Below are 25922 nucleotides of genomic sequence, written 5' to 3'. Positions count from 1 at the left end.
TGCCCTGCCAGAGCAGCAGTCCATGCCACCAGCCCAGCACCAGCGACTTCTGCCACAGCTGGCACCAGCCTTTTGGACCTGCAGGGCAACCACATCGGGCAGCCCTTCCACATAACACAACACAGGGATTCGTCAGTGCTGGGAAAGTGATCAGGGGGTGGGGGGTACAGGAGGAAAAATGGAAGCACGAGAGGATCCACAACCTCCATGACTTACTGACTTCAGAGTTCAAAAAACAGCCAAATAAAACTGAATTTCTCCATCGATTACACAATTATTAATCTTTTCAGAAGCTTTTCCAACATTGCACATAATGAGCAATTCATCAAAGCATATTAGATGCCACAGAAGTTGCATTCAATATAAAGGGGTCATTAAGTTTCTCGTAATTGCACATTACTGAAGCTTTTGTTAGTTCTAAATCAAATCAATGGGATGTGCACGTATGCTCTGAAATTGACTTTATGTAAGAATAGTGTGGCTCCTAGTGATCATCTGGAATCCTCCAAAATGAGCCACTTCACGCTGCTGTTCACAAAAAACCTGCTCCTGCAGCTAGGCATACCAAACAAAGCAGAGGAATAAGGGGTGGAAGAAAGGAGGGAGCACCTTGGGTCACACAGGAGTACTTGCTGAGTGCCCTTTTGTTTCCATGGCAGAGAACAGCCAGGAGACTCAGCTCTTCTCACTCAACCAGCCTCACAGTCTGATGGACTTCCACAGGAGTAGCATTGGGCCTCAGCACTGACAGTGTCCTGGACACAAGTTAAAAACAGGGTCCAGCTGACCTTTTTCTGAGCAAGGAGGGGGGTTGCTTTTTCAAACAGACCCTACTATCACCACCACCATCCCTTCCCCTCTCAGCCCTTTCCATCAGCACACCTCTAAGTGCCTGCTAAACAGAGGAGACCAACGCTGTTACTCACACATTCACCCTGTGAAGAGGGCGTGTGGGCACAGGGATCGCCCACTGCTGCTGCGTGTGCCAGGTGTGGTGTGCCCACAGCTGCTCTGGCACTGCCCCGCCACGTGCCCACCGCGGCGCTGGCCAAGGCTCAGCTCTCTTGGCCAAGCCCTAATTTGAGGACATGAAACGCTGGCCATGGGGTGACTCAGTGGCCGGCCACATGCTGCTCGATGGAAGAGGAAGGCTGAGAGGGCCACCGGCATTTTTAATGTGTTCGATAAGGGAAAAGAAATCCACTTATGAGCCTGTCACCTGGGATCAGCAGGTTGGATCCACAGGCTGGCTGAGCAGAGCCACGCTGGGGACGCACCACCGCAAACGGTGCCACGGTGGGGAAGCTGCGGCTGCAGCCCTCTCACACTGCAGCAGCTGCAAGGACACTCTCATCTGTACACAGTCCCACTGCCACAGAGTTGCAAACACAGCAGAATGGCTTTTCCTCTCTTCCCCTTTCCCACATGCTGTGTCGAGCCTCAGGATGGCTCCCTAGGCTGGACTGACAGAGAAAACACCGGATAGGGCTGCAGAAACGCAGCAGGAATCACATCTGGGCTCCCAGGGATGAAGGAGCCTTCCCCCTGCAGCGCAGTGCTTGACGTGAGAGTCGTGCTCTCCACTAGAGAGAAGATTTATTCTGCCCCAAGAACAAAGCACAACAAACCCTCTGTCAGCACTAGAGCACTAGGAAAAAGGCACTTGAGAAACCCAGGCACACAGCACTCATCTCTCAAGAAGAAGTCTCAAGGACCTGATATTTTACTCGAACTGTTTGCACTACACTTTCCAAACAAGCACTCGCACTGTGCGACAGACCTCTCCTCTGCCTCTTTTGGAGTACTTAGACTCCCAAACCGATAGCTGACAAACAACAGGGTGCTTCCACAGCACGGGCTGCCATCTGGCAGCACACCCAAACTCCAGTAGGAACTTGGCCTGCACTTTGAGAGGTGCTCCAGGCAGCAACATGAGTGGAGGAACTTTAACAGTAATTCAAGAGGAGCTTTAGAAAACAAAACCCAGAAAGAAACCTGGCTGCTGACGTGAGACGGCATCGGGTCAAGGCAGCCAGTTGGGCTCAGGAGGTGAACGCAACAGAGCCCAACACAGCAGCTCTGGAAAATCCACCCATCGCTCGCAGGGACAGGCAGCTGCTCGCTCCGGGGGGCTCAGCCTGAACGCCCAGCCCCTGGGACACAGCTGTGGGCATGCAGTTGTGCAACATCTGGCTCAGGCTCCAGAAGCACCCTTGTGACAGGAGCAACCCACCAAGGGCAGCTCTTGCTGAAGACCCTGGGAACGAGATGCTTTTCAGGTTGGGGCCTTCAGGACCCTGTGATGACAGGAAAAGAGTTGAGTGCCACAAAGGGCACAAGCTGATCCTTGTTTGCTCCACACAACAGCCTTCCTCGGGCACCACACCTTTTGCAAAACACACTCACATGAAACAAATCATTATCTCCAGTAGCTTCCGCTACACACATTTCTGAAATACTTTCATTCCAAACTGTTTTGAGAGGAAACACTATAAAGAATGGAAACCTGGCAATTAATCGGGTGGAAACCTCTGTTTCCATTCCACAGAATAGGGAAAAAAGAGAGAATTAAAAAAAGAATACCCAACACTAACTGCTAAGCAGGGAGGTGAAAGATAAGCAGGGGGCTGTGCCCCTGCACTTACCTGCCCTGGGACGTGGCTCTAGGGGTGGGGCTCAGACTCCTATTTGCCATTCTCATTCGACACCACACAAACACCTGGCTGGGAACTGGGTTTGGACAGGTGAGAATTCTCTTTTCTTAAAAACTCACAGAATAAATACCCTAAAATTCTTTTTTCAAAGTACGGAGGAGAGGCTCTTCTGGTCAAGACACAGCGCAAATATTTACAGGTGCTGGGGAGACACCATTTCCTCCCTTCAGGCTTCAACCTAGTGTCTGCCACATAATTTTATCCATTCAATGATTTTTTTTTTCCAGACATCTGCCAAGAGGAAATAACTCTGCTGTATTGGGAGTCTGGGAATCCTAGAAAACAATCTTAAATCCATAAAATAATTGAAGTGCAGTTTTACTGAGCTGTTCAGTTCGATTCTGATTTTTATTACAATGTCAACAAGAGTTTAATTTGTTTTAAAGTTTAGGTTCTTAAATCTGAGTGATATACGGTAGTTTACAGCTTGCTGGCAACAGCTACTGTGGAAAAAAAAAATGGAAAGTGCATATAAAGGCGGTTCTAAGTTTGACATTGTGAAAGCAGGGAGCAGTGCCAAGAGCAGCAAACAGCATGGCTTTCCCAATCCTGGCTGGCTTTAGGGACTGCTTGCTATTGACATCAGTCGCTATGGGATACATTTCCCCGCTCTAACAAATCTCATCTGGAGTCTGTAATTAAAAAAGAAATGTCTCAAAGTGTAATTTCTTTCCCTAAAACGCTTGCAGATGTTAACTAGATTGCTCATGGTGTGAGATGTCTGTGGGCAGACGTCTTCCTCCTTATCTGCTGTGTCAAAGAGGAAGATTTCTTCATTCAAACCAGTTCTAAAGGTAGTATCTTTTCCATGCCTTTGTGCATGGGGGGTGGTGGTGTCTTCTTTTCCCCCAAAGCTGCTTGCTGAACTCAAAGGTTTGGAGGGGTTTTTTCTTATCCTGTCTTCCTTTCCCCTTTTAAAAGCCATCTCCAGAGTTGACCTGATTTAAGAGGTACTCGAAGTGGCCAACAGTGTCTTTGCTTAGCAGACCAAGAAGTATCTCGTCTGAGCTGTAACACTGTAATAATAGTACTAGAGGTAGTAGTAACAGCAACCCCAGCAGCAGTGAGGTAAGCTCCCTGCTGCCCTGCCTTCCCAGCCCTGGGCTGCCCACCTGAAGGCTGCTCCCGGCCGAGCCGAGAGCCGCCGGCCCCTGCGAGAGCCCGTGGCTGAAGCTCTCTCCCTCCTGACAGACGCAGCCCAGACACAGTTGTCTGCTTGGGCCTTTCCCCCCGCCAACACCACCCCCTCACTGTTTTGGTGGGGTTTTTTTGCAACCAGCTTTGATTGGAGCCAGAGCCCGGGGTAAATCAGAGGAATTTCGAGATCCTTCTGAGCGCTGCAAGCTCTCGCTGCTTTCCGGTACCTGCTTCCTGCCATATCTAAAATAACAGCAGCTGCAGGGGCCTGATAGAGAAGAGCTCCAGGGGACAAATTCTCACAAATGGGGTGGGAAAGAAAAAAAAAGGAAAAAGACAGTTCTTAGGGAGCCGATAAGGCAGAGACCAGCATCAGATTCATTGCTGCAGTCGATAGCGCCGTCGGCTGTGGATGTGGTTGTCACAAGCAAACAAATCCTGCAAAATGGCCGTGGGAATGATAAGTCTCCACGTTGGCTGGGATAACAGAGGTAGCTTTACTGCACTTGTCCCATTGTGTGGAGTATCGTGCCTCGATTAGCTAATGTCTCCCAGGGCCAGATAAGGCAGGACGAATGTTCTGCCCTAGGAGCTTTCATGCTTTCTCTCTGTGACGGCTATCTATGGGGAGCTGCAGCAGAAAGCCCTGCGCACGGAAAGAAGGCCCCTGCCTCGGACAAAAACATCGCAGCAAATGGAAAATTGCTGAAATGATCCTGTCTGCCATGGAGGGCAGGCTTGCCAGCGTCTCCCTACAGACCACACAAAGGAGTACAGCCACTCAAGAGACCTCCAAAATGGCACAAAGGGCCGTTCATACCTGTATGACAGCCACCCCAGGGGAGAAACTTCTCTTTCCTGCCACTACAGAGCGGGACAGCGACAGGCATGGCGCCTTCACCCGAAATACAAGTGCAAGAACATCGAGCTCCTTGAGATCCCATTGGCCTAGGCCTTGCAACCAACACAAACTCTGCTTTAACTATCAGCACAGCCAAACCACCACCATGAGGGTTCTTAAAACCCCGCAAGTCAGTCGCGCTACATGTACGATGGACAGGATTTCAGACTATTGCATGTGCCATTAACCTCCACATATTAATGTAATATAATCCTTTACAGTTGCTTTGGGAACCATAACTTGTGTCTGCATCAACTTTCAGGCCCTTAAATTTTCACCCAGCACTGGAGCTTCTCACGTGTTATCTTCTTTTTTAGCAGAGGCCTTTTTAAAAGAGCATGAAGTGACAGGTTTTGGTAACTGTAAGTTGGAGCCTGATCCAAAGAGCACAGAAGGCAACAGAACGATTCCTATTCACCTCGGTGGGCTTTGCTTCAAGCCTTTGTTAAACACGGGCAGATACGTAAAGGTGGTCTGCGGACACCCACGGCACAGGTGTGCTGGCTTGTCTGCTCTTACGCCGCACTGTCAGCTCCTTATTCCTCTCAGTGTTCTCTAAAGAGTATCTGAAATGTTTTAATGTTGACCTGCAAAAAGGCAAGGAGATCTGCTCTCTTATTTTGCCTGAATTTTGAAGCACGGGCAGCTCCCCTGGCTGACTTCTGGTTCCCACCGCTCAAAGAGGACAACCGCATTGCCGCGTCCCCTCAGCCGCCTTGGCTTCAGCGCACGTGCACGCAGGGACAGTTTGAGCCCAGAGTCCTACTCGCTTTCTAAGGAATAGTGAGAAACCATACAGAGAGTTTTAGTAGCATGTGGTTTTGCTTTTCTAGAGTCTAAACTGTTTCTCTAGGCCTACAAATCCTTGCATTGCTTGAGTACACAGCCCAGCTGCCAACTTTTAATTGTTAAAACAAGATGATGTTGAGCTACTTGGTTCTTCTCGTCCCCAAAAGAGGCTCCTAAAAACACGAACCGCCTTTGGTTCATGTTCAGGTAATAACAACTAGAATTACACAGAGTGGCCAAGTTTGGACTGACTAGACAATACTCTAGCCTAAACTCATAAAACCTAGTTTAAATTGTTTTACAAAAAAACCCCAAACCCTTGACAATATAAAGAAAATGAACTTGTGTTTCTGCAAGAGCAGAAGTAGTTACAGCACAGGAGGCATTGCCTAATCCTGTTTTGAGCAGTGTTATGGCTGTGCCGTGTTACGTAGGCTTATGGAGCAGTGCATCTGCCGTGAAGTGGTTAAGGAATCGGGGAGTAGGATTAATGAACTTTCCTTTCACATCAGACTAGATCAGATCACAGAAGGAGATCAGGCTGTCACAGTTCTCAGCTTTTGCTGAAGAAAGGCGAGCACAGCGAAGGTCAGAGACAGACTGCAGAGCAGCACCGCAATTATTTACTGACATGAGACTGGAAAGAATATCACATAGCTACATGGAGCACGACTTGGACTTCAGACACGTAGGAAAGAATGGTTCATTTTATGCCACTAATCATAGCCAAGGATTAAGATATTTTGGAAAAGCCTTATTATTTCTCATTCTGCAAACCAGGATCTCATTACTGGTAAATCATGAAATTTATGAAGTCCATTCATACAAATTAATTTCCTTTCCCGATTTCCATTGGCATGTGAGATACAGATACAGAGTATAAATAAAAGTCTGCAAAGGAAAAGACACTCAGGAACGTCTGTTTGTACTTAAAAGTGGGGTAATCTCAACTGAGGAGGTAGCTAGAGGAATCATCCCTGCAGCTAGGACATTCACTCTTAAACAAACAGGTTTAGGGGCTGAGCAGGTAGAAATCAGTGCAGCTGTACCACGTCCGGATGGATCCACGCTAACTTGTTCTACTTGTCTCTATCAAGAATAACCAAAGGCCATTTCTCCCACTCTTAAGATTTTCATTTTGCAGCAGCAATGGAAAACCTAGACAACTTGGCCATGACTGAGAAATACTCAGACATCTTCAAGCAGAACTCTTGCAATCATTTCAGTGTGTCAAGGTGCGGGGGGTTTCCTCTGTGGTGGGGTTTCCCCCAGTGAAACTTTGTCATGTGAAGCTGAAATCTGTCTTCAGACAACTTTCTGAACACCGACACCTTTCAGAAGATAGGCACAGGGAGGTGGTGGCCCCCATTGCTCAGGGGACCGTGCACAACAGAAAGCATGATATAACCTCATCTGGTGTCACAAGCATCTGCCAGCTCCTCCCTGAAACACGTTCCTAACCGACAGCAGAGAAATGATGTCAGTTGTTGCAGAAATCTAGATTTCATCATCACAGAAACCATAAATACAGCCATGAAACACCAGGTATACTGCAGACCAGGCTGGCCTCCAGCTGGCTGACCCAACGTTTCTGGGGTCCCACCTCCCACAGTCAGACACAGTTAGTCCTGTCTCTAACTGCCCTCCTCACTGAAATTAAGAAAGACACTGAGTTTGAGTCAAATCACAAAAGCAGATCTCTTTTCTCTGATTGTTCACCTAACAACCAGAGCAATGGTCCATCCAGTTGTACATTTCTGGGAAGGAAATCTGGTATCTCTACCAAAAGTCTGCTCCCTTTCCACACTCTCCTCTGTGCTGAGGGCTTGAACCTGAAATATTCTTTATGATCCCAAAGCCCCCCCAGCATCAGCTGCTGGTGCTGTTAGATGAGGGCAGGCCCTGCTCCAGCAAACTAGTTGAGGGAGGCAGAAGGTGCAGCCTGCGTGCAGCAGCCCACGGGACAGAGACTCCGCTACGAGATCGCAGCCGCCCACAGACACCGATCATACAGAAACACTCGCATCGTGCTGCTCCTCTGGTGTAGTCCCTGATACCCCCACAACGACACCCAAGGCAGCAAAGGGTTTCAAGAGGACTTTTCTCTTTTACTTGAGCAGATTTATTATTAAAAGTATCCAAGTGATTTTGGTCTGGAAAAACAGTTCTTGGGGAGACACCATTCAGACCAGGTGCTTTTCCCAGGCTCGTATTAAATACAGCTCTGGAAACTTCAGCAGACATTCGCATTTTCTCTAGTTCATTACATTATTTTTTGCTACTACTCTGCCTTTATTTAACTAGCTGAGTCTTAACTGACTCTTCAACACAGTGATTCATAACGTGTTGTGAGTCTTCTGCTCTTTTGCTTGCGTCTCTGTTATTATTTCCCCTGATTTTACACATCCTGTTTCAGAACATCCATCGAAGCTGATGGAAAGTTTTTCGTGGCACTTGGATCGCATCCTAAATGTAACGTGAATGCCACCTTTCAAAAGCTGCAAAGTAAGGGGATTTCCTGTTTCAGTCTTCAATCACATAACCTTGAAAACGAGCTTTCACAAATCCTCCTCTGCCTTGTCGAAGGCCGATCCCCTCTGCTCCTTCCACCCATATTCTTTCTGGGTAATTTCTAACTGGGGAAGAGCCAGTGGATAACATTTTTTCTCACTGTACTGAATGCCCTGTTACACTGCAAGAGAAGACTTGAAACTGACACAAACATTTCTCACCAAGTCCAGGTGACGTGACTGCTTTTACTCAGAGAGCACCTCCCACCTCTTTCTTTTAGAGCATGGAAGGAACTCCTGGGGTTATTTGGGTGTCCTGCCCCAATGGAGCTGGGCCACGGAGCCCTCCTCCCTGCACACAGCATGGTCATCTCTCTGCAGCTCAATGCAGGCAATCCCACAGGCTCCTCTGACCTGAGCTGACTGCTCAGAGACAGGTGAGTTTAACGAACACATTGTTCATTTCATCATCTCATTTTTCTCAACACTTAAATTATTTAGGGGCAAAGTGAGGTATTCTTTAGATACACTTTTCCATGGCAGTCAAATCCTGGGCAGTTACTACTCATTTGTAACATTTCGGTTTCAGACAAACTCCTCTCTCTCACACCCACACTCTTTCCCCTCTTCTTCCAAAATTCATCTTTGCTCATCACATTTTTTTTTCATGGGGATGTTATATTCAACTGTCCTCTCATTTCTCTTTTTCTCAAGCCTCCTTTGACTCTAATTACACCACCAGGTAGTTTCACTGCCATCCTCTAAGTCTGACACTTTAAAATGCTTGCTAACCGTGCTACAGCCTCATGAGAAAGCACCTACTTTTTAGCATATTTCCTAAATAGAACAAATGCACATCCACACAAGCAACTTGCTTGCACTTGTCAGAAAGCGCCCTGATCCCCTAACTGTGGTGAATCCTTGCCAGGGAGCAGCCCCATGCAGAGCCCCGGCTCTGACTGGGGATCCTGCAGCCCTGTCACGCTGATCTGACCCTGCCAGCCACCATGCACAGAAACTACCTACTAAAGCAGGGCAAGAAGATGCTTTCACATTAGCATGTCTGTCTGACAACCTGTTCCTTGACTTCAGCACTGCTGGTTGCTCTTTAGGACTTCAGTTTGCCACTAAAATCATAGAATCATAAGATCGTTACAGTTGGAAAACACCTCCATGATCACCAAGTCCAACCCCTCACCTCACACTGCCAGGCCCATCACTCCACGAAACCACATCCCTCAGCAGCTCATCTGTGCGTCTTTTGAATATCTCCAGGGATGGGGACTCCCCCACCTCCCTGGGCAGCCTGTTCCAATCCTTAATAACCCTATCAGTGAAAAAGTTTTTTCCTAAACTTCCTAAATAGTGTGGAAATAACAGTAAGCAAAATTCCCTCAGAATACACTCAAAGCTACCTAGGAACACGGGGACTGGAGTAGAGCAGGCACCTCCATTGCTGGTGACCCCTCCAGGGTGAGGAGCAGCCAGCCAGAGCTTGGGCTCACAAGAGCTTCTTGCAAAACCTTCCTTTGCGGTGCATCAATTCTAAAAACTCCAGGAAGCTCTCACCTGTGACTGCAGGGACCCAAGGGACAGCTCTGGATGGCCTCGCACCGCGGTGAGTCGGGGACACCACTCAAACCAAAGAAATCAAACAGGTGTATGCGTAACTGAAAGCAATCAGGACCAGTTTCTCTGCTAACCTCTCTCTGTGTGAGCATTTCACACATAGTCATTTTAGACTGAGAAGAACGATTCAGCCCTGCAGTAGGTTGGCTTCTCCACCTCACCTCTTGTTTCCAAAAGGTTTTATTCAACAAGTACCCTCAGGATTTTCAGAGAAGTCAGTTATGAGCAGAAGAGACTTACATTGCTCTCACCCACCACAACTTCAAAGAAGCAAAAGAAGTAGTAACCCAAGCCTTACAGCTCATTAGGTGTACGTCTGTGTGCACACACAGTTTATGCATGTACAGAATAGAAACAAAAGCTAAAATAAATAACTCTTCAGTTTTGTTTTTCGGAGGCTTCTCTTGTGACCCAAAATAGCATTGTTTCTACTTAAATAATTTGCAGAAGACTTGGCTAATGAGGTGGCAATGAAACATGTATTTTCCCTGAAGTACTAGAAAAAGAACTGACTGCTGCTCCCAGGCTATCAAAATGGATTTGCAATATCTTCTGCAATAGCTGTTCTGCAAAGACATCACAAGACTTACGAAACAGAACAAATCTTCATCCCTAGCTCCCACAGAAATCTACACTCAAACAGCTGCAGAGGCACCAAAAGTAAGGAGAAAAATCATGCTCTAGTTGTGCAAAATCAAGTGAGGAACGTTCTTGTGCATACATGGTGCTTTGGATAACATGAGCTCTAACTACATAACGACCAAACAATTTAATCCACTAACCACTGATAGCCTGTAGCATTGCTTTTCAAGACCATTTGAGTGCTTGTATTGCAACTCATGTGCTCAGGGACAACACAGTTTGGGAATGTGGACACATTTGCAGCACCATCTCACTTTGCTTTCTGATCTTTGCCTTGCGGTGGGCTTCACAGTGTGCAAAATGTACAAGACCTCCCAACAAGGCAAAGCCCGTAAAGCAGGCAGAGGGCTCCTCCAGCTCCCTGGTTTGCAGGGTAACCCAGGCAGGCTGGCCAAGGAGGAACAGGAGTGTGGTATCCCTGCAGTATTTCTCACTTACCAATAGTTTCCAGGTATTTTCAAGGTTCAAACTGCAGGCTTCCTCAGAGACAGAGGAGGAGGGGAGCGTTTTGAGGGTCTGCTCTTTTTCATAAGCTTCCTCCCAGCCCGTAGATAAGCTGTTGTGGAAAGCCTGTGCCCTCTTTGGTTGCAATCAGCATTAGCTCCTCGGGGAGGAGGAAAGAGCAGGAGACAGGTTATCGTGCAGCCCACTCTCGCCAGCGATGGTCAAGCCGCTATCAGGCCCATGACCGGGCTCCCCGGTTGTCCGGCAGCCGTGGATGAAACAATGGGCTGAGGCAGGCCGAGCTCTGCTGGGAAAGCCTCCCTCTCCGCCTGTCTATCAGCCACCAGATTGCAATGAATGCAGCTATTATGCAGCCTCAGTCCCAGCCACACGCTTGGTGCCGTTCCCAAGGAGCCCATAGGGACCGGCGCTAGCGACTGCAGGGCAGCCGAGGCAGGCCCCCGCCAGCGCTGCCGTACGTGGGGCCGGGCAGTTTGCTCATGGGACACTTCCTCTGACACGTATGTGTTTGCTGCGCCCAGCCGGCAGCTCGCCTCGGCCCCAGCCCAGCTCCGCCGAGGTGCGGCGGGCTCCGCGGGATACTCCGCTCCCTGGAGAAGAGGGGTTGTCCACCACGACTTCCCCAGGCGGGTTTGGGCAGGATGGGTCGGGACACGGGAGCACGGAGGCTGTCCACGAGGTCACACCAGACCGGCTGACACTGCACAGCTCAGCAGAAACGCTTCAAACAAACAACGTGTTCCTAACGTGAATCGCATCAGAACAAAGCTTTCTCGTGAAGCTTGTGCTTCTGCAAGCCACATATTTTCCTTGGCACTACTCCAGGCTTAAAGCAGATGTAAGTGTTACCAAGGCTCAGATACAGCAACTTCTTCTCCCCCGATCGCCAAGGAAAACTTGCAGAAAATAACCCACAGAAGCTTTACCATTTGAAGCAGCAATGTCAACAGCCTATGGCAATGGCAGACTGAATCGGGCATGGGAGCAAGAAGTGCCTTCCTCCCCAGGGAACTGCACAGCCCCTCGCAGGGCTGCAGCGTGGAGCTGGCCTGCAGCTGCAAGAGGGGCACAAGGTGGCTTCAGTCCAACCCTCAGGACGGTTCCTGTGAAGGTGCACATGGTGATGCACATCACGCCAGTGCTGCCTTTCCAGCACTATAAATGCTCCTGAGCATCAAAACACTGCAAAGCACTGCCAGCTGCTTTCTGCTGCTCTCCCATCGTTTAGCCAGCACCCTGCTCCCTCTGCCAGCGTCTGCCACCACTGAATGAGGGTGGAGGTGCTCAGGACTTCTCTGAAGGGACTCGACGCTTCCTTGAATGCCTGAGAGTCAAGGACCTCCCTGGAAATCTAGGTGCTGATGTCAGGAGAAAGCAAAGCTTCCTGCTAGATTTCATCCAGCCAAGAGGTAGGCAGGTCTGCTCTGCGGGCACCGCACACCTGGGGCTGGAGAAAACCAGGAGTGACACCTAGTCTGGTCAGCTGCTCTTCATGGGGCCTGCAGGGAGACCCCATCCAGCAAACCTGCTGGAAACAGCAAAACCCGATCCCGCGAGGGTGCGGGTTGGTGAAACAGGATCCCCCTCAAACCCAGACGTGTGAGTCCACCGAAGGCCTGACTCAAGCACATTACTTCAGCCCGCCCTTACTCATCGCCTACAACCCAAGCCCCAAATGTTAACGACTCAGCATGTTTTATCACAGTAGCATGTACACTTTCAATCATCATTAGAGGCGAGGAGGGTCTAGGCTCAGGCACCATGCCAGATTAAGTAAAACTTTCCATGAGGAAAGCTATTTGTTTTCTCCCAGAGCTGCGAGGCTCAGCCAAGAGGGAGGGAGGGAAAAGCTCTCCCGAGCCAGACCGAAGTGTAGACAGTGTTACTGGACTTTGCAGACTACCTGTGTGTTGTTCTAATGACATCTGGACTACTGGAAATCACCGAGTGCACTCAGGAGTTTTCAAAGGCATAATTGTGGCAGCAGCAGACTAAACTCAGTGCCTCGAGAGCCAATTGCTTTAATCACGAAGCCGAGATGTATGAAAAAGGATACATTTCAGCAAAAGAATAATTCTGTCTGCTACGGTTCCTGTTCAAATAAACTATATCACCAAACCACGTGTGTCTGAAGAATATAGAGGAGGGAAAGAAAAGAACATATGGTTCGGAGGCAAAGAACTTCCATATATACTGTATAGGAGATATATGGACTTGTCAGACATCTAACAGTTCAACACTGTAAGCAATTCATGGGAATGACATTAGCAATAGCTCATATTACATCCAGGAGTTACAGCTTTTACTGCAAAAGTTATTTTTAAAAGAGCCATGTTTAAAATGAAATGGCTGGCAGGGCTGCAGCTTTCAGTAACACTTTACCTGTGGTTTTGCCACTTTTACATACTTATTGGGGGCTTAATGCTCCCAATTTACCTTTTCAGGGTAAAATAAAAGTTGCAATGAGTGCATTCATTGGCATGGTGCTATAAAACTCACAGCTGTGCAAAGACAATCACGGGAACAAAAGCCTCCTTGTTTTAAAAAAGATGATGATGTGGTCCTGATGCTTTCTGTTAGCCACATATCTAAACATCAGATCCCTTCACTTATGGCCCATGTATTTTCATACGGCTACGTGAAGATTTATAGATCCGATGGCCACCAGGCCAGAGACCTTTATGAAAGCGCCCGTGTGGAGAGGAGGAGGCTGAATTAACACACAAAACTTTCACACAAGAGATCTGTCTTTCAGATATTGTTTTTCCAGGCCTGGCTGCTGCACGGGGCCTGGGGTGCTGTGGAAGGCAGATTCTCAGCCCGGCCCCACCGCTGCCCATTGCCGGCACCGCAGCCCAAAGGCGGGCACTGGAACCGAGGCCAAGCTCACAGCAGCCGAGATCTTCTCCAGCTTCAGCACTCAAGCACACCTCCGTTAAAGAATCCTCCAGGATGCTGCTTTGCTTTCAATTAAAACCAGCTTTTGTAAAAGCTCCGTGCGCTGAAGCAACAAATGGGATCACAGTGTGTACAGCACACCTTGGAATCTGCTGAGAACAGCCACGCGCTCTTTCCTGTTGGTACCAATGTGTTTCCCCCTTGCTTTTTCGAAACAGCTTCATTTAGGTCTGAAATGAAAACCGCTTGCTTTGATGTCTCTAACAGCAGGAAATAATTTCACATCTGAGTGTCATTCTGCTGCAGGTAAAAAAATGTAATAGCTTGTGGGAGTGCCAGTTACAACCTGAAAAATGTTTCTTGGCATCAGCGTGCCTAATTGAACTCTCCTCATCCTGGTGAAATCAAAGATTTGGAGCTCAGTTCTGCGTTCCACCCTGGCTACGCTAGATCCAGGAAAGGGAAGCAGGGATAAGGAAGGTGATTTCAAGTCACCTTTAGCGTCTCCTGTTGTGAGCCTGGCCAGTCCCCAGCTGCCTGACATCCGGAAAGCCGTGTCAACTCACACCCCACCGCCTCTGCCTTGGGCTTTCTTCTGCCACCATAAAAAGCAGTTACAGTTTGGGAAAACTACCTGAGCCACCCTGGTCAACAGAAAACAGACACAGGGTTAGTTCCAGAGCAGACTGGCACAGCTTTTGACCCAAGTCCTGGTTAGAGGACTGGAGAGAGGAGCATGTCCAAAAGTGAGATATAAATCATGTAAATATTCCCATTCCCTTGAGAGAATGACTGGTTCAAGGGACCAGGCAGAGTTCTCATCAGCCTGTAGCTTCCCCAAACTGGCCATCTCTCAGGGCAATGCAAACTCCACACCTCAAAGGACTGTACAGAACATTGCACTCATCGATCCTCAAATAAAGTGTTTTCTCTCAAAAGCCATTACTGCAGGGACTGGTACTGGAGAGGTCCCTCAAGCCTGCTTGTCTATGGATTCTACGTGAGCTGCATCCCCCGGGCACCCACAGCACTCCCTGGCTGGATCTGACAGGGAAGCCTCACCCCTCAGAACAGGCAGGCAGCCCCTCTCCCGCTGCAAAGGGCCTGGGCTGCCGCAGAGGATCAAACCCAGGCAGAAATGGCACATCTCAACCGCTTTTAACCAAACCTTGCAGCAAACAGAGTGGGCCACAGTCTCTGCTCGGAGGCCGAGCTCAGAGTTGAAGGCAGTGCCGGTACACAAGCCACATACCTTTCAGTACGGGGAGCACAGCCGACATATCTCAGGTATCACTTTACCGGGTGGATTTTAACTGCTTTCTACATGTTGAATCATATATTCACACACTGAAATGGACAGCACGTTAACGAGGAGCCCAGGTGCCTACAGGAGACTTTGATTAAAAACAAGATTGCCAAGACCAAAACTTATTTGCCAAAATGGAAGTCTCGTCGGGTGCTCCCTTTATATCACTTCAGCTGCTCACCATTACCGAGGCAGATAAATGTCATATCTGGGATATGTATTTATATAACCCCAAGACTGGTTTTTTCCATCTATACTCTGCAGTATGGATGGTCTCTACTTGGAGACACTCCAGACCTAAAGGAATGAATGTTGCTTTGATCCCACACGCTGAAACCAAAGAATTTCTGCTTATACCTGCTCCAAGACTGCTGTATGTGTATTAGATACATAAATCAAACCTCCCTAAAAGTAGTAAACAAGCAACCAAAATTTTAGCCAGCATAATGTGGCGTAACCTATTAGATGCTTCATTTGTCTGGCAGTGCCATTCTATGTTAGATGTCTACATCTCACACTTCCTAAGTACCTTCAGGTAAAACTGGAGGTATTAAATAGCTACTGGGCTCTCTAAAGATACACTTTTTAAATGGAGTGATGCTTTGGGAATGGACTTTCTAATGTCATAAGAATACTTTGTTCCTTTTAAATGGCTTTAGGGATGAGAGAAGGAGTTGGCATACTGAGACCAGCAGGCAAGGAAGGCAGTCAAGTACACCTGACCTCTCTCTGCTTATCATACTGTTCATAGGTGCAAAGATTGAAAAAATACTGGGGAAAAAAAAAGCTTAAACCATGTTGCATGAAGGGATCTGAACTGAATCAGTGAGACAACAAATTGCAAAGAGGCAGAGCAGCAATAAAGCACAGATCTCACCCATTCCTCCAAGGAAAACACTTCAAGATGGATGTGATACCAACAAGAAACAATGACAGTGCTTAAAAGCTCCTGTTCTAAAAACCATCAAGCACATGAAAAACGAGTCTCTCCGCGTGAGCACGTGTATGAGCCACACTGCAAGCCCCTCTCGCCCTTATTCCACAGTTATGGCCAAAGGAAGAACGGAGGCACAGAGGCCTTGTCTATGTGGAGTGGGAGCTGCGTGAACAGCAGCTACTGCCACTCCAGCAGCGATTGCTGGTGGTTTCCAGGCAGACACTGCAGTGGCCAAACTGCCCTTTGAGACTGTGTGGGGCAGCCCAGACATCACTCTTCCATAACCAATAGGTGAGAAAAAGCAGGGGATTTCTTAATGAGACAGGATGAGCTGATCAGATAGTCACTGGGGAGGACAAGATGACATCAGATGTAGCTCAAGTCACAGTTATTATGGCCTATGGGTGGGCTGCTGCCACCCAGAGCTGTCCTGCTGCACCCCTTGACCTGCAGCAGCAGGCTTCCTGCCCCTCTCGTGGGCTGGACCAAGCTACGGGACCCGGGGAATGTGGTTCTATGTACTGACCCACTGGAAAACTACGTGGGCTTTGCTACTTTTGGTGGGTTGATTTTCCATTAGTCTGCTCTGCCACTCCATACCAATGACACGACTGAAAGGAAGAACCGGGCACATGCCACTAAAGGCAGGAGGGATGGAGGACGCCCTTTCCATGGGAGACTGCACAACCCTCAGATCAGTGTGACACCAGTGTCTGCACTGGTGCTGGTACGGCTGCCTCCGTGAACTGCACATAGCACAGACCTAAACGGGCTTCCAGCCTGGCTCACAGCTTCGTGCTCCTGTGCTGTGTGTCTGAGGCATGCCGGGGCTCTGCGTGGTTTGGAGGCTCCTGGCACACTTTCTCTCTCAACTGCCCAAATACTGAGAGAAATAAAAAGACAGTGGCAGTCCATTCCTGATTTCTACAAGGGCTTCATTCTGCCAACACAAACCCTGGAGTGGATGGCCTCTTCTGCAGGCAGTGAGATGAGGCACAGACAGGAGTGGGCAGCTCACGGTGGGTCACGCTCCATCAGCGTGACCCCCGAGACAGACCTAAGTACCAGTTTAGACACAGAGAAGGGAACTTCCTCTGCTTGCCATTTCAGATTACTACCCTTAGAGGGAACTGGTGGTGGTTAGTTTTTTGGGAGCTACACAAGCTATTATTTTTCTGTTCCATATTGTTACCATGATGGTTATGCCTACACATTCTTTCCCTGCTCCATTGTTCCTGTGGTCAGCCACGGAAAGATTCTGATAGCCTGCTGGATGCCAAAGGGAAGTACATCTGGATTTGGCTAGCTGAAGGGCTCTTCAAAGGCAACTTTAAGTATCAGTGCAAATGTACATGGTGGCTTCTACAATTACTGATTATCTGTTGGAGATTTGCTGTGTGGCTGTGTCCAGAGAGGGGGTGGAACAGAGACAGGAGTAAAGACTAAAACGTTCATGCTTTGTCAGAGAGAATGAGCACTGCTGAAAAACCAAAAACCTCTCTCAGACCAGATGCTAGCAAAGTTCCTCTGTTCCTCCAGGAGAAACCTGAAGTAGACATGGCTGAGGAGTGCTACCCTTCATCTCTGAGCCACAGTCCCATCTCTTTGTCAGAGACCAGCCAAAGGCAGCCTTCATAGAGCTGTCAGAGAGGTGCTTGCTGGATTTTGGAGAGATAAGGCACAAAGACTGCCCATTTCTTGTGCTTTTCGGAAAGAATGCCAATTTCTTGTGCTTTTCTAGCAAGACAGCTATAGACTAAGTTTAGATTTTATCTGTATTCTCTTTCTTCCAGAGGTAACTTACAGTTTCTCTGAAAACCAAAATTCGGGCATGCCTTTAGTTTCCGTTTGTGTACGTTTCTTGCTTGGTTTGTGGAAACCTTGCTCCTCATGGCACAGATATATCATAAAGAGGCATGCTATATGAAGAAAACCTTGTCACAGAAGATGCAAAACTTTACTGAACTGAACTCCTCATCAGGAAAGATTCCTTAGCCTCGTCTATCATGTAACCAATGATTACTTCTGTTAAGAAAAATCATTTTCCTAGAGTTGAAAAGCAAAAGGCTGCTGCTGCTGAAGCTGCAAAACACTCATTTGTAACCCTCATTCAGCGGGTACGAAGCTGTTTAAAACAGAATGACTAAACGTCCTTTCTGAAAAAAAAACAGTGCCATGGATTGTCTTTCAGTTCTCCCTGAAAGACAACCACATTCAGATGTTCCCTGGCACCAACTAGTTTCAGTGCAGCCGTCTCAAAGGCATTTCTCCTTCAAACGGCACGGTGTGTTATCTGCAGTTATGTGGCTATTGGAAGGGAACTCACGTACTGCAGGAAGGTGAGGGTGCAGAATACCACTGGGATAGTTAGCAGCGAGTGCTACATCACAGTTCAGTGAGGTCACATAATCAAATTCCAGATTATTACATTCAACTAATAAATCTTTGGAAACTAGAGCCTGACAAGTCCATCACAGCATTTTAACTTCTCAGTGGCGCGTGCAGAATACATACACACACAGAGTCTTACAAAAGCCAACGGGAGAAAAGCACAGCAGCAGCAGCAAGTCCACAGTAACACTGAAAGAAAAAGTAGGCAGATGCCACTAGCCCGAAAAGTTACGCTGCAAGATGTGCCTCCGTTTTTAATCTGAACCTTCTCAACCAAAGTAGAGCAGTTTATCATTTAGTTCTGCTGAACACATTTCACATCAGACGTTTCCGCGCAGTACGGATGGGACAATGTTAAATCTGTTTTCACTGCAGTTCCACGGGTCGCTGGCGTGGGCATAAGCCAAGACCATACGGTTAAGATTATTGCAACACAGCTATGGGTCATGCAGCTAGCTCTGTGGTAACTAACAGCACTTAATGCTTAGGTAACACAGCTTCACTCTCGCAAACGGAATTAAAGAGCCCTGTGTCGTACAGAGACAACCCAAGCAAAAGACCGCACCATTCCACCAGGCTGTTAATGGAACTCTTTTCCACTGGGATTCAGAAGGAGGAGGGGGGGTTAAGGGAACTCACTGATATAGCAACATGGTTGAAGGCAAACCTATGCTGTGGAAGACTTACCATCATCCAGGTACATCTGGTCCAATTCCTCAGGTTCTCGCTTGATCGTTACAGGAATAGGGGCCAAATTATGATTACTTTCCTCATGCAACTCTGGCAATGACAGTGGTTGGGTTGTTGGAGACTCATTTCTGTGAACCTTCGGCAGTTGCTGCTGCTGTTGACCCATTATGGATGAGTGAGTTGGACTGCAGGACTGCAAATAGGTTGGCTCTTGGGTAACAGATGGAACTGGAGAAGAGGGACTGTTGGGATAGAGTGTTTGTTGGTAACCAAGGGGACAGCTACTGCTCAGATGTTGACTCACCTGCGGCTGCAGCATGATGTGAGATGATTGCTCAGGGGAGCTTGGGTGCACAACTATAGACCTTGGCACTTCCTGTATGGTGGGGACACCTCCAGCGGGCTGCTGAAGTCCGAGGTGACTGTGACCCGGGTTGGGGATGCACTTGTAAGGAGAGGACGAGAGGTCGTGCAGCTTGGGGCTTGCGTTGGGAGAGGGTGACATCACGGCGTTTCTCTGCTGGCAGGAGGCAAAGCCAGCCACGAGGCACGAACCAGGATCGGGGGGCATCATGATCTGCTGGCTGTAGTACGGTTTAGAGAGAGGGCTTAAGCCTTGGTTCATTGGTCCACAGGTTTGAGCAGGCTCATAGTCATCTGTGGGTTCTGTTTTTATAATTGGAACTGTTAAAAGAAAAAAAGTTTTAAATAAACACGGGTTGCGTATTGGTATGATCAAGTTGGCTTGTGGCTAGGATACCCTTTGCAAAACAAACAACCTCTTGAATAAGACTCTGTGTGTCTTTTGCCTAGTTCTCCCACCCTATAAAAAAAAAATGAATGAGTCATCAGCACAAGAAAGTCACAGCTGGTTCTAATATTGAAAAGGACTATTTTCTTTGGACTCTCCTCCAGCACTAATGTGCTATAAAAATCTATTTGCAAATAGCTGTGCTTCAGTGGAAGCTTTGGACCCAAGGGCTCCATGGATTTGTAGCAATCAAAGCAAGAATTTTAACTTGGATATACTACTGCATTTCTACGGCTACTGATGGCCCATTTGATAAATGTCTGGGCGTTTGGTAAGCCGGAGCACAACCAGGTAGAGATAGGGCTTTCGGGCTCCAGCGACGGTAACATTGCACAGGCGCACGACAAAGTGCTGCCTACGAGAAGCTTTCAATTATGAGGGTATTTTTGAAAGAGTAGGGTTTGATTTATTTAGCTTTTGCATGATTGTGTTTAATTTTACTCACCAGCCAATGGGTGTAAAGTGTTCAGTAAGTTGCATCCAACTCTCAGTAGTTCTAAGTGGGATCCAAACTGCCAACACCAGCTCCTAACAAATATTAGCTCGGTCTCTGGCTACCAAGAAAAGCTGACTCCTACTCGAGACCTCTGCTTGCTCTACCCATTGTCCCCAAAGAGGCTCTAATTGAACTGTCAAGCCACACCTCTCAGTGCCGCCCGCACATGGGCAGAATGACTGTGACATGACATGCCATGACAAACGCAGAGCTGCCTTCTCAAATGAAAGATCCTTCCTCAAATCAAAGTGTCTTTGTCACACTGGTTTTCTCCCTTGGATCAGAGAGAGGTGCCTTTGCTGCTTCTCTACAGCACGTGCAGTGCATAGATAAGACACTCAGCTTCTCTAGCAGGGAAAGCAGAAACACTATGGCCAAGCCGGTCTGCACATGCAGTTTTTTCCTAGCCAGATGCAACCCCGATGCATACAACAGCTGGGTATGGATGCACAGTGGCATTTGTCTTCTGTCCCCAAGAGAGAGCAGCACAGGGACCGCCGCCTGAAGCTGCCGTGGGGAATGTATGGCGGCAGCAGAGAGCGTCTTCAGAACAGCAGAGTAACCGTGGCACAAAGTTAGTAATCGAACACCTTTGCTCGGCTCAGCACGTGCGTGTTGCGTGAGTGGCCCTGGCTGGATTTTCACCTGCATGTGTTTTACAAATGCCCTTAGACATTCTCCAGCCATTTACTGTGTTCGTGCACGAGCCGTTGGAACCCCTAAAAGCGCACGTGTGTGCACGTGTACATATAAAACCTCTTTTAACACTCACAAGTTCTGCTGCTGGTGAATGCACCTCACTACCCCTGTTTTACAGCCCCCTAGCCTCTTGTTAACTTTACTCCTTTTATGTCTTTTTACATACTGATGCTCGCAACGCTTGTTTCAAGGTTTGTAGCACCCCTAGTAAAAACACGCCTGTACGTGTAACAGATGCGCAGGTGCTGCTCAAGACGAGCGTGCTAAGGATAACGGACTGTCCCTGGATTCCTCATCATCTTATTTTCACCTGCTCGTGTGCTGCACGCTGGCTAGCGGGGCTACAAATGCACTCGGTTGCAGAGAAGCAGACTCCAGGCTCAGTGACAGCTTTATAAAACCAATATCACACCCTTTATGAAAACGCAAGACCAAAGAAACGCACCTAGACAAACACAGCAGCTCAGATATTGTAAGAAAATACCTTTAACAAGTTCCTGAGCTAGCAAATATTCTCACATGGTTTATATTAGATTCACTGTACTAGCACTAACCACAGCACAGCTGGAAATATGATGGTTGTTGAACACTGAATTTTCCCAATATATCACTGTTATAGAAACACCTGTGCTAAATAATTCCAAGCTCAATCACTGGCAATTCAACTCCAATAAACCCTGGAGTTGTCTGACTCGTTACAGCCCAGGGAAGGGCTGCAGGCCTGGTGGCAGGAAGGCTGGAGGCTCTGAGGAAGGCAGGTTCCTGATCTGAGACTGATTTTTTCATCGCAGCTCTTCTACAGCACAACTTTGCTACTTGGCTTACTAAGTATTTTTTTGTCACTTGAAGTTGAATTTTTTCTTCCTAAAAGCAATGCCATGCAGGCTGTTTGGAGGTCTGATTAGTGGCCAGGAACACTGAGAATCTGCTGCGACACTGAAATACACCTGCAGCAGCCGGCAGAGCACAACCAGCAAGCCCCACTCTGCACTGGGCAAAGGACTGATGGGCTGAGGGACTGTGTTCTGGACCTGGGAGTCTCAAAATTCTCTTGGAGATGGTGACAGTAACCAAGGACACTCCTGGCTGCCTATAAATTCAGAGTTCAGAAGAAAAGAGACTGGTATTAATTACAGGCGCAGTCAGAGGAGAGCAGAGTGGCTTGTTTGCTGATGGCAGGTTGGCTGCCAGAGAGAGAAGTGAGGAAGGATATGTGATTAAGTGGGACCTCCACTTCATTTGACATCTGTTCACATTGTCCCCTTGTGCTGCTCAGAACTGATACTCCTGTGCATCAGCTATTGAAGTATTGGGAAACAAACTGTCTGTAAATAGACACTACTTGCACCTGGGCCTGTGTCTGACTTTGTTCAACTGAATTGTCTCCAAAAAACCCCTTCTTTTGCTAAGTATCATACATTTTGTTTGACTGCTAATCTCATCACTACAACAGATACCACACTGAAAGGCAGAACAAGGATTAACGGTGAGGTGGTGAGGGGGTTTGTGTCTGACTCTTCAGAGCTTTGCCATTTGTGACGCTGTGGATGAAGGCAGGGATCTCATCCCCCTGGGATGGCAGCACCCACTCCCTTTGGAACCCCGCAGATGTCTTCACAGGCCATCACTTTGGACAAGGATGCTCTGCAGCATTTTATTTGTTTTCCCCCTGGAGAAACCATTACTAATGACCCAGATGATCTGGAATCAGACCTGCAAAGCCAGGCATGTCAGCAGAAACAAGACATTAACATTTCCTCTCCAGGCCAGACCTCAGCTCTTGTATTTTACAAGAATGACTACATTACTTGACTTGTGGAGGACAGACACACCACAAGCTGCTACACTGCACTAGTTCACAGTTTATCTATATCACTCTGTCCTCTATCTGCTTCTCCCTAGCCTATGTAACTTCACCGAACGGAACATCCAAGGCCAAAGATCTTTGCCAATGTTTGTATTTACAAACTCAACCCAAGCAAGCTGTGCTTGCAGGTCTGACCTCCTGGTTGTTCTGAAAATACTCTAAGGATGTGTCAAAAGTTGGTGTAAAACACATTATATTCTTTCTTTAAAACTGCAACTGTTTACTTCCACTTTGCACAGGACTGCAGAGGGCCCAAGGCAAAAGCTGTGGGTATTCTGAGGCACAGCTCCCAAAACCAGTGCTCATACCTGTATTCACTGGCTACCTGCCTACCACCACAACGAGTTTGAATACTTGCATATAACAAGGCTACCAGCTCTTAACACACCCAAACAACTGTCTCATTGACTTTTGGGGGGCTGAGACCCTCAGTTGCACCCAACTTAGGGCAGCTGAGGACACATGTGCCCATCTTCACCATTTTCTCCTAGGCAGGAACACAGCTGGTTCCTCCAGAGCATCTATAGCTGATCACAATCCAGCCATGGACTAGGCTTTACCCCTTACCTCATGACCCACATGTGATTAGAAGCAAATCACAGAATCACAGAATGGTAGGGGTCGGAAGGGACCTTTAGAGATTCTCTAGTCCAGCCCCCCTGCAGAAGCAGGTACACCTAGATCAGGTTGCAAATCTTTAAGCCTCAAGCTAGAAAAGGGGGTTTCATTCTCAAATGCATCCCTGCAGAGGCAGGGTGAGCTGTCTGCCACAACACACATCCATTGCCACCCTCACTCACTTGCACAAGAGAGTGTTTCACACGCGGGGAGACGCGACGTGACACGGAGAGCACAGGTAATTTTCTCAGGATTAATATTTAACAGAGAACAGTATTGGCCTGACTAATTTCTAGCTCAAATACTGAAAATCTGAACTGACTTGGTAAAACTCTGCCAGGGGAAGGAGAGGCTCCTAGGCACGCAGCACGCCCGAACTGGCAGTAACTGGAAAGCCCCACTGCTGCACAGGACCCGCAGGCACTTCCAGCAGAAATCGGACTGCCTCTGAAATTCAGCAGAGCCACAGCAAAAGGCAACAGCTGTTCCGTCTCAAAGCTGCTCCGTGGTGCCACCACCCAGACCTGCAGACCCTCAGCTGGCCAGGAGGAGAAACACACTGAGACTGGCCAGTAGAAACTGCAGAACCTGTGAAGCTGTAGCCAGCAAAGACGATGCAGATTGTACCCACACTCAGACTCCACAGGAATGTTACTGGCTTGAGAGACCCCCACTCTGCTGAAGGGTCGGGCTCCTGCTGTTAAAAGGAAGAAAAAATGCAAGCTGGGTTCACATGGTGAGTTTTCCAGTGCTTGCTACTTCACCACGTGTCAGATCAGCCAACAGACCATTTAAAATAGTCCTTGACCCTTAATATTAAAATATGACAGTGCTCACAGCTCTCAATTAGTTTGATAAGCAACTTAATCTGTGCTAATTGGCTTTCAATGGCTTGATGATACCTTCTTAAGCTCTGGACTCATGTCATTATGTCATCTAATTTAATACAAAGTTCTGAACCAGGTATTGGCAGCAGCCCTGGCTATAAATCAAAGCTTCTTACTCAGAGAGACCAGGGTTATGACATCATATCGAGGCACCGGGTGGAAGACAATGGCCCTTCTGTGTGGGTCTGAATCTGGGAGAAATATTCCAGCCAGTTCTGCAAGCCCACATTTAAATGAAAGGACTTTCTAGCAGGTAAAAAGTTAATATATCAAACCTTGGAGAAAAATAAATCATGCACATTCAGTAAAGGCAGTCAGAAAGTGCTTAAATATAAATCACATGTATTTTCTGACAATTCTAACAAGTCTGTTTGCTTTTACACTTCAGCCAGCGACACAGGGGTGTTTAAACTTTTTTTGGGGGAGGTGCTATTAAAATATGTGAACTGAGAAAACATCATCATATAAATTAAACAGATGTTTATCCTGATTAATGTTAAACTAACAAACTCCCATTTCCACACAGTATTATCAATGCAGACATTTATGGCACTATAATGTATTTATTTTACCCTTAATTTTGATTGAACCTATCACACAAAATAGCCACCTTTCACAGACAGTGCAGACCATGATGTAGCTCCCTGGCACCAGCACACACATTTTGCTTAGCATATGAAAACCAAAACACTACTTTTTTCATTGTGTGCACACACACATTTCTTCAACTTCAGGACTAAATGTAATTGGTAAGAATTTGCAAGGAGACTTTCCAAGAGGGTTGAGGAGTTTGGTGGCTAAATCGCAGAATCCCTGGATGGTGGGGGTGGGAAGGGCCCTGCAGAGCTCCTCCAGCTCAACCCCCTGCTAAAGCAGGTTCCCCTCGCTCAGGGGACACAGGAACGTGTCCAGGCAGGTTTGGGAACCTCCACACCCTCACTGGGCAGCCTGGGCCAGGGCTCCCTCACCAAATCTCCATTAATGAGCTAAGCTCTGAAATGTTTGTGACCTTGAAATCCACCCCTGCCAGTCAGTTCTGGGGCAAGCAGCACACTCTCTGCCACAAACTAGGTGCTCCTTCAGAAGACACTGTGCAGGTCACCCCAACTGCTGCCACAGCACTGCTGCAGGCTGACCTGAGGCACGGTTAGCAATGTGGACACTGATCCATGGACAACTCAGCCACCCCACAGACAGCTCAGCCACCCCACAGACAGCTCAGCCACCCTGGATGCTTGCAAAGACAAAATCCTGGCCACTGCGGCAGCACTGGCTGGATCCACCAGGTCTGAGTAGAACAAGGACCTCACCCCTCATCCTGACCTCGGAGCAGTCAGAAACTATAATCCCCCTGTTTAAAAGCAGACCAGCAGAGGCCAAGGAAAACTTTGTGGAACAGCTTGCCAACCTATCTGCAGCAGCATCAATCTCAGCAACAAGAGACAGGCACTCGACCCCAGGGATCTGTGAGGGGCCCTTGCAGATGCTGTCCACCAAGTGGGTACTTTTTCCTAGGCACCAATTCAATCAGAACA

At 47.9% G+C, this 25922-nt stretch overlaps 1 protein-coding gene across 3 annotated transcripts in view; it reads right to left on the bottom strand.

Moving 5' to 3' along the window:
- NFATC1 (nuclear factor of activated T cells 1) overlaps positions 1 to 25922 on the bottom strand; it is a 105282-nt gene that overhangs the window by 10480 nt on the left and 68880 nt on the right. For 2 of the 3 annotated variants that reach the window (XM_061995611.1, XM_061995612.1), the window contains exon 9: positions 19007 to 19693. In XM_061995611.1, the coding sequence (XP_061851595.1) occupies positions 19007 to 19693 (687 nt within the window). The remainder of the gene's footprint in view (positions 1 to 19006; positions 19694 to 25922) is intronic. The other variant, XM_061995613.1, reaches the window with a different exon arrangement.

The sequence above is a fragment of the Colius striatus genome, chromosome 4 (genome assembly GCF_028858725.1).
Source record: "Colius striatus isolate bColStr4 chromosome 4, bColStr4.1.hap1, whole genome shotgun sequence".
Taxonomy (NCBI): domain Eukaryota; kingdom Metazoa; phylum Chordata; class Aves; order Coliiformes; family Coliidae; genus Colius; species Colius striatus.
This window is presented reverse-complemented; position numbering and strand designations above follow the sequence as displayed.